This window comes from Rhagoletis zephyria, unplaced genomic scaffold, assembly GCF_001687245.7.
Source record: "Rhagoletis zephyria isolate East Lansing unplaced genomic scaffold, Rhagoletis_zephyria_1.1 Rzeph_scaffold_00327, whole genome shotgun sequence".
Lineage (NCBI taxonomy): Eukaryota > Metazoa > Arthropoda > Insecta > Diptera > Tephritidae > Rhagoletis > Rhagoletis zephyria.
In genome coordinates this window covers 117,126-125,720 of record NW_016157411.1, presented here as the reverse complement: position 1 = coordinate 125,720, position 8,595 = coordinate 117,126, and the positions used below count along the sequence as shown (strand labels likewise).

At 34.9% G+C, this 8,595-nt stretch overlaps 1 protein-coding gene across 4 annotated transcripts in view; it reads left to right on the top strand.

Annotated features, from left to right (window-relative positions):
• Shark (SH2 ankyrin repeat kinase) overlaps window positions 1-8,300 on the top strand; it is a 52,352-nt gene extending 44,052 nt beyond the window's left edge. For 3 of the 4 annotated variants that reach the window (XM_017610640.1, XM_017610641.1, XM_017610638.1), the window contains 3 exons: window positions 6,142-6,713; window positions 6,765-6,936; window positions 7,002-8,300. In XM_017610640.1, the coding sequence (XP_017466129.1) occupies window positions 6,142-6,713; window positions 6,765-6,936; window positions 7,002-7,326 (1,069 nt within the window). In that variant the 3' untranslated portion in view covers window positions 7,327-8,300. The remainder of the gene's footprint in view (window positions 1-6,141; window positions 6,714-6,764; window positions 6,937-7,001) is intronic. The other variant, XM_017610639.1, reaches the window with a different exon arrangement.
• The last annotated feature ends 295 nt before the right edge of the window (window positions 8,301-8,595 follow it).

Sequence of the window (8,595 nt, the reverse complement as noted above, 5' to 3'; positions counted from 1 at the left end):
GAATTGTTGCAAGCATCAATTTTGAATAAATTAGCTTTAATATTTACTGATTTATCGAAGATTTTGTATTTCTCTAAATTACCGTTATATGGGATGTGGGCGTGGTTGTCGTCCGATTTTTAGAAGTTTCGGCCATTTAGTATGCTGTATCAAGGCCAACAACTGGGCGTGGCTACGTCTATTTTCCAAAAATTTATAATATTCTTATTTTCCCTCTAAAATGTATTATAAATATCAATTTTGAGTGAATAATCTTCAGTAGTTACTAAAATATCGCAGTTTTCGTATTTCTGAAAATTACCGTTATATGGGAAGTGGGCGTGGTTACAGTCCGATTTCGCCCATCAAATCATTTCAAATACCAACCTACCTTGGATAAATGGAAACCTACATACTAAATTTCGATTAGATATCTCAAGTTTTGCCCGAGTTATCGTTTACAAGGACAGACGGACAGACGGGCAGACGAACGGACAGACAGACATGGCTTAATCGACATCTCTATTCATTCTGAGCATTTATGTATACATTTGTCTATATCTATCTCGATTCGTTTTGGCTGTTACAAACAACCGTTATGTGAACAAAGTTAATATACCCTTGTGCGCAAGTGCGCTCGGGTATAAAATTGGGTTTAGCTTCTGACACTTTCACTAGAAGTATTGTATTCAATAACGAAAGGATGCCTTAAGTCCTTTGATCTGGTATAAAGAACTATAGAATCGGGTAACTAAGAAATTTGCAAAGTTGGCAAACTTTTCCTAAATTTGTAAACTAATGTAAATAGTCAGTGATAGTGAAACTTTCGTTCCCTTACCGCTCACCAGATAGTGATAGTGAAAATTCTCTAGCGTCCTTAAATTTCGAAATATTGCAGTTTCAAGCATTTCTGAAAGTTGCCGTTATATGAAAAGCGACCGTAATTGTAGTCCGATTTCAATAATTTTCAACGTTTTGCTTTTATGTTTGGTACAATTGGTAGAACGGTTACCGAGATACATATATGTGATCATAAGTGGGCGGTGCCACGCCCATTTTCCAAAATTTTACCATAAACGTATTTCTTTGTAAAGAATTGTTGCAAGCTCAATTTTGAATAAATTAGCTTTAATATTTACTGATTTATCGAAGACTTTGTATTTCTCTAAATTACCGTTATATAGGATGTGGGCGTGGTTATTGTCCGATTTTTTACATTTTCGGCCATTTAGTATGCTGTACCAAGACCAACAACTGTGCCAAGTTTGGAAGAAATTGGTGCAGCGGTTATTAAGATATACCCATGTATTTTTTTATTTTGGTTTAATTTTTTTGTAATGTTAATAGGGACTCTATAATAATAAAATGTATTAGTGAGGATAGCTGGTAGAATTGCCAAGAACCACCCCAGCCACTGAAGACTAGCCTAGATCAATGGGTCCCGTCCGGCTTTCTACACGCTAACAAAGTAATTTTTAAATCTATTTAAACTTTCCCACTAGGAAGACCTCTGCTCAGCTGCTGTCAGCTAAGATCGACCATTACATTTTTTAGCGCCCAACGTGGGGCAACGCAAGTATGGAAGTATAAAAGCATTTTTGTNCATTTTTGCTAAACGAACTTCTTTGTTAAAGATCCGAAAACGAAAATATTCTGACTTGTTTTGCTCTGTAATCCGGTAGTAATAAAGTTCAATTCCAACAGTAAATACAGATTTTTCTTTTGTTCAAGGTTCTTGGATTTGATAGAAGGATTTTTCAGTATAGGGTTCTTAACCAAATATTGTAACCTCTTGAAAAGTTTCTGGAGTCTGGACAATAATATAGTTTTGGCCAAGTGCATTTAGGAAATTGATTTGTTATATTGTATGATTCATTTGTTCTTTTCTGGTAGGATTTTTCTAAATGTTTTTGGCATTGACTCCGAAAATGTTTACCACCGGAAACCGAACCTTAATTTAAAATAAAATTGTTTTTGTAACAATCGCTGGACTTTTTGCATTTAGGCCTTCGCTCCAGATGGCAAACTNTTACCACCGGAAACCGAACCTTAATTTAAAATAAAATTGTTTTTGTAACATTCGCTGGACTTTTTGCATTTAGGCCTTCGCTCCAGATGGCAAACTGCGAAGAAGTTAACCATTTCTTTCGTGGTAGTCGTATTTATTATTGTTAGTTTGATTCGTTCTTATTTTTTGCTTATAACGTTTTTTTTTTTCTTTCTAAAATACTGGAATGCGGACTCCGACTCAGAGAAAACCTCAGAAATTCCGTCCGAAAGTTAGAAAGCAACGTCTGTGTTTATTTTTTTTCTCGCTTTATTAAGTTAAATCATTAGCCCAATTTTTATTTTCCATCTCTTTCAACTCAACAAAAATTTTCAGTACAAACCTACATTACCTGAAAAAACCACCAGTTTTACCGGCGAGGAAACGATATCCTACAGTCAGATATTTTTGATTTTTTTTTTTTACATTTGGNGTAACCCCGAGATAAACAATCGAAATCCGAGTGCTGAAGTAGACTACAATCGTGTATCTCAAATCGTTGAAGAAAGTGTTACTAGAATGTTGGCTGGATTAAATCTGAATCAGTTGAGGACTGCGAATCAGTCATACAGTTGTCAGTCTGAGCGAAATTTTAGGGATAGTAGCCAAGGTAACATTCACAGTAGTCAAAGTTTTCGTCTAGATAAAGTAGTTAATATTATACAGAATTGGACGGTTGAAGAATTTTTGTATCGGGTTGGAGCCCTCACTTGTGCTCATTTAAACGGTGACTTCAATTTACTTTNTAAACGAACTTCTTTGTTAAAGATCCGAAAACGAAAATATTCTGACTTGTTTTGCTCTGTAATCCGGTAGTAATAAAGTTCAATTCCAACAGTAAATACAGATTTTTCTTTTGTTCAAGGTTCTTGGATTTGATAGAAGGATTTTTCAGTATAGGGTTCTTAACCAAATATTGTAACCTCTTGAAAAGTTTCTGGAGTCTGGACAATAATATAGTTTTGGCCAAGTGCATTTAGGAAATTGATTTGTTATATTGTATGATTCATTTGTTCTTTTCTGGTAGGATTTTTCTAAATGTTTTTGGCATTGACTNGCGAAGAAGTTAACCATTTCCTTCGTGGTAGTCGTATTTATTATTGTTAGTTTGATTCGTTCTTATTTTTTGCTTATAACGTTTTTTTTTTTTCTTTCTAAAATACTGGAATGCGGACTCCGACTCAGAGAAAACCTCAGAAATTCCGTCCGAAAGTTAGAAAGCAACGTCTGTGTTTATTTTTTTTCTCGCTTTATTAAGTTAAATCATTAGCCCAATTTTTATTTTCCATCTCTTTCAACTCAACAAAAATTTTCAGTACAAACCTACATTACCTGAAAAAACCACCAGTTTTACCGGCGAGGAAACGATATCCTACAGTCAGATATTTTTGATTTTTTTTTTTTTACATTTGGAATGATTTTCAAAATGCCATTTACACGGAGTAATGAAAATCTTCCCGCACTGTCGGCCGTTGCCAACGAGACATGCGATTGCACAATTTGGCAGCAAATTATGACCGAAAGCGATGATTGNAATCAGATATTTTTGATTTTTTTTTACATTTGGAAGGGTGTTCAAAATGCCAGTTACACGGAGTAATGAAAATCTTCCCGGACTGTCGGCCGTTGCCATCGAGGCATGCAATTGCACAATTTGTCAGCAAATTATGACCGAAAGCGATGATTGTGTTATCACTTTATGTAATCACGTGTACCATAGAGAATGTATTTCGAAATGGCTGAAAGAACAGAATGAGTGTCCTTGTTGTAAAAGGCTCTGTCACATCAAGGATTGCTTACCGATAACAATTAAAGAGCAAGGTCAAACTTTGCAAAACAAACCAGGTTCCAATTATCGAAAACGTGAAGCAGGACATAGGCAAGTAACCCGTAGTTATCGTAGTACCCATAGTCCCGCATCTAAGTCGCTAAACGAAGGCAAATGTCTCTGCCTTTAATTGATGCAGATGCAGATAGTAGCCTTGCGTTTAACGTGAATCAAACCCCAGTAACCCCGAGATAAACAATCGAAATCCGAGTGCTGAAGTAGACTACAATCGTGTATCTCAAATCGTTGAAGAAAGTGTTACTAGAATGTTGGCTGGATTAAATCTGAATCAGTTGAGGACTGCGAATCAGTCATACAGTTGTCAGTCTGAGCGAAATTTTAGGGATAGTAGCCAAGGTAACATTCACAGTAGTCAAAGTTTTCGTCTAGATAAAGTAGTTAATATTATACAGAATTGGACGGTTGAAGAATTTTTGTATCGGGTTGGAGCCCTCACTTGTGCTCATTTAAACGGTGACTTCAATTTACTTTGTAAGCACATACCTCTTCTTCTTACCGGAAAGACAAGAGATTGGTACTCGCGTTTCCATAAACAGAATAATGTCATTGAATGGCAAGATTTTTGCGCGGCAATTAGGTTTCAATATAAAGACTAAAATTCATTTTTTTAGTTCAAAAATTATTTATTTAAATCTATATCACACTTTAATGAAAAGCCGAGGATTGCTTAAATGATTTTCTCCCACAAATAGTTTATTAACTGCAAAAAAGTGAAAAAGATAATTCTTTATGAGTTCGAAATTTCGGAGATTTATTTCGATATTTTCGAATATCGCGACGAAAAAAATAGGTCGCCTCCTTTTTTCGTTTAAGAAAGTAAAAATATATTTAACACTAATAAAAATATTGCGGTGTAAATATTGTATGGAACTACCCTTTTATTTGGTAGCAGTCCTGTCATTTGCTAATTTTCGAGTGAAGTCTTTCGGAGTGATTTGGGAGGAAAATTGAAGTGATATCGTAGTGACTATTTTGCAACACAATTCTGGCCGTGAGGTTATTCGATTTAATTTTTATATTATCTGATTGGTCAATCGATTATCTTTTATATTAAATTACTTCAATAAACAAGCATATATGCACCGATTCCAAATATTTATTAGGCGCCTTTTCAATAATATTTTGCGTTACAGTTTAACAAGAATTGGTTTCCTACGTTCTTTCGTTTGTGGCTAATGGCCAGATGCGCCGGCGCTATTTAAGACGCCGGCGTCGCCGCCGCCGCCGATTATTTCTAAGATTAACGACGTCGTCGCAATATATATCGGCGTAAACCTCTACTGCATACTCAGAATCCTTCTACGAAATTTAATTAAAAAAGCTCTGAATGAAAATGCATATACCTGACCCTGGGTTTGTTCTATGGTAATTAAAAACAACTTTTATTGAAATATTTTTCAATAGCTGGCTTTCCGCTGGCTCTCCTCGTTAAACCATTTCGGTTTTAAAGCTACTTTAGTCCTCTTTCAGTTAATACCAAACTTGTTTAATTTGGATAAGCGGTTTGTTTATTATTAGGAAAATACTTTTATTTTCCACTTAAAAATATCTGGCCAAGTTTAACTATTGAAAAAAGTAACTGTTATTTACGGTCCCTGATAGAATGAACTATATTTTTATAAAAAAGTAACCAAAATTAAATAACAACAAAAATGAAAATATTTAGATATAAATGCATATTTTGTATTAGTATTTTAAATACTTGTAATAATGAATAATGAACAAAAGAAAAAGTGTTTTAAAATACAAAGTATATTTACTATTAAAAAGTATTTAAAATACAAATAAAAAATACTCTTGTAAAAAAATATTTAAATACAAAATACAAATACGTATTTTGTACTTGTATATTAAGTACTTGTGTTTGTACTTACTTAGTAAGTAGCACATTTCATCTTTCCTCACCGAGCTTTCTTATCGAGGCACAGCAAATTGTTTTTGGAATACATAAGTTCACGCAAAGTTTATTCGTCCTGTTCTCCTGACATAGATTTCGTTTAGCTGCATTCTCTACCCGTATTGTCATAGTACTGGTTATAGTAAATCTTGCTAGAGTCCGCTGAATAAATAGTCTGTCCGTATTAGGTCTTTTTCAGGATTTCAAGAAGTAACAAGTTAGAACAACTCTTTTCTATAAACATACATATTACGTGCGCAAGTTCATATCAGACCCTGAACTGATTTCATCAGCAAACAGATATTTTTTGGAACAGCAATATACTAAAAATAAAAAGTTTCTTTTTATGTAAAATTTCGGCTCTTTCAGGATAAAATGCGAAGAGGGTGAGCATATCAATCAAGTCGATCAGCAGAGCAATAAAAGCGCCGAAGATAATCTCGCAGAAGTAGATGGTCGTAGTCCAATAGGGCATTTAATGTATCCTGAACGACTGGATTTGCATACTTTTAATTCTTTAAAGGATAATGAAATCGTTAACTTTTTTAATGAAGTTACCATGGAGTTTTGTATACCTTTCGAAAATATCGAATTGGGAAATCTTATTGGGGAAGGAGAATTTGGGTCCGTTTATCGAGGAAGATTAAAAGGACATAAGCCTGGACATATTGACAATAATTTCAATGGGGATGTAGCAATCAAAACATTGCATAAAGAACATTGTCGCGCTAGTAAAAATGACTTTTTGCGAGAGGCATCTGTGATGATTCGTTTAAATCATCATTGTATTGTGCAGCTAATTGGAGTATCTAAGATGGAAACATTAATTATGATACAAGAGTTGGTCCCTCTTGGCTCGATGTTGACTTTTATAAAAGCAAATCGAACAAAAATTGATCCAAATCGCGAGTTAAAACTATGGGCATCGCAGATAGCTTGCGGTATATAAAATTAAATAAAAACATAAACAATATTAATTATAATTTCCTCAGGAATGCTATATTTGGAGACCCATCATTTTGTACATCGCGATTTGGCAGCGCGGAACATTCTATTAGCATCGTTTCATCAAGCAAAAATAGGTGACTTTGGTTTATCTCGAGCTTTGGGGTCGGAACATGATTTCTATGAAGCACAGCATGGTGGAAAATGGCCTATTAAATGGTAATTTAACTTTTTTATTTATTTATTTCATATTAATAATAATTTCACACAAATTTTTAAAAAAGGTATGCTCCCGAGAGCTATAAAAATGGAATTTTTTCACATTCAAGTGACGTATGGTCCTATGGTGTAACATTGTGGGAAATGTTTTCACTAGGGGAAGCGCCCTATGGAGAAGTGCTTGGTTCTGAAGTTGTACAACTAATTGAGGATGGAAAACGTCTGCCGCAACCGTTGCCCTGCCCTACGAATGTATATAACGTTATGGAAAATTGCTGGCAATATAATCCAAAAGATCGCCCTTCTTTTACTTTTTTGACAGAGTTTTTCATTAAAGATCCGAGCTATCAAAATTTAAACGAATTAGTTAAAACAAGAAGTATTAGTTAGAGTGTAAGTTTAAAGTGGGTGCACATATTACTTTAAGTATGTTGCAGAATAATTTCATGAAATTATTTAGGAACCATTGGCATTTAGTTAAGTGTTATGTAAAGTAATAAAAAAAGTAAAGAAGTAAAGGCGTAAACATAGTTAACGGCGAAAACGCGACGTGTGTGATTTACCGCTTGAGAGTTGGCGTCGCTGTAGTACCTGACCCCTTATTTAAATCGTCTTGTAAAAACACTGTGCGACAGTCAAAAAATTACACGAACGCGGTATGCCAATTATGAACAAGTAAGAGCTCTAGAATATTGGACCCGCTGCCGTTTTGTCCCAAAATGCCACAATTTTGATTACAATGTATTGAAGTATCCCTTACCAGAGAACGTTTATAAATGAGAAGGCGCATTTTCAGGGTGAACCAATTGCTACCAGAAATTTTGGGGTGCGGCCGACCAAATACACCACTCATCGACGAAATGCACCACTCGTTGACCAAATGCACCACTCGTCGACGGACGGTGTCGGCTGCCACCATACCAAAAATTTTTCCGTCTCACCACACTTCGGCCAAATTTAGCATAGTTCAAAGCAAAATGAAAAAATAAGAACGAAACAGGAAAGAGGAACAGAAATATAATAAGCACTAGGCAGAGGGGATGCTTGCGGAGGCGAGCGTGTAGCATAGTTTAAAGCAAAATGAAAAATAAAAACGAATAACAAAAGAGAAACAGAAATCTAATAAGTACTTGGCAGAGGGGGTGCTTGCGGAGGCAGGTGCGTGCTTGTGTCGGATCAAAACAAACTCTAAAATAAAAATGGAAGTACGGAAAGAAGCGGAGAAACGGGGAAAGGAGCGGGCTTTTGTACATTTCCTTGCTTGCCGAAAATATGATATTTGCGTGAAATCGATTTGCTGATTGCAAATTGATTTTTGCAAACATGTATGAATTTTTCTATTTCAGCTATGTTGATAAAATTTTCAAAGGCAATTTTTTGACTTTTTTCCGCAATTATCTAAGTCATGTAAAGTGGACCTTTTTAGATAAAACTATTTTATTACAATTTAATGAAACATATGTATGTATGTATATATTTACTTATGCACATACACATATATACGTACATACATATACATATCTATGAATCGTACCTGATTTTGTNAAAGAAGCGGAGAAACGGGGAAAGGAGCGGGCTTTTGTACATTTGCTTGCTTGCCGAAAATATGATATTTGCGTGAAATCGATTTGCTGATTGCAAATTGATTTTTGCAAACAT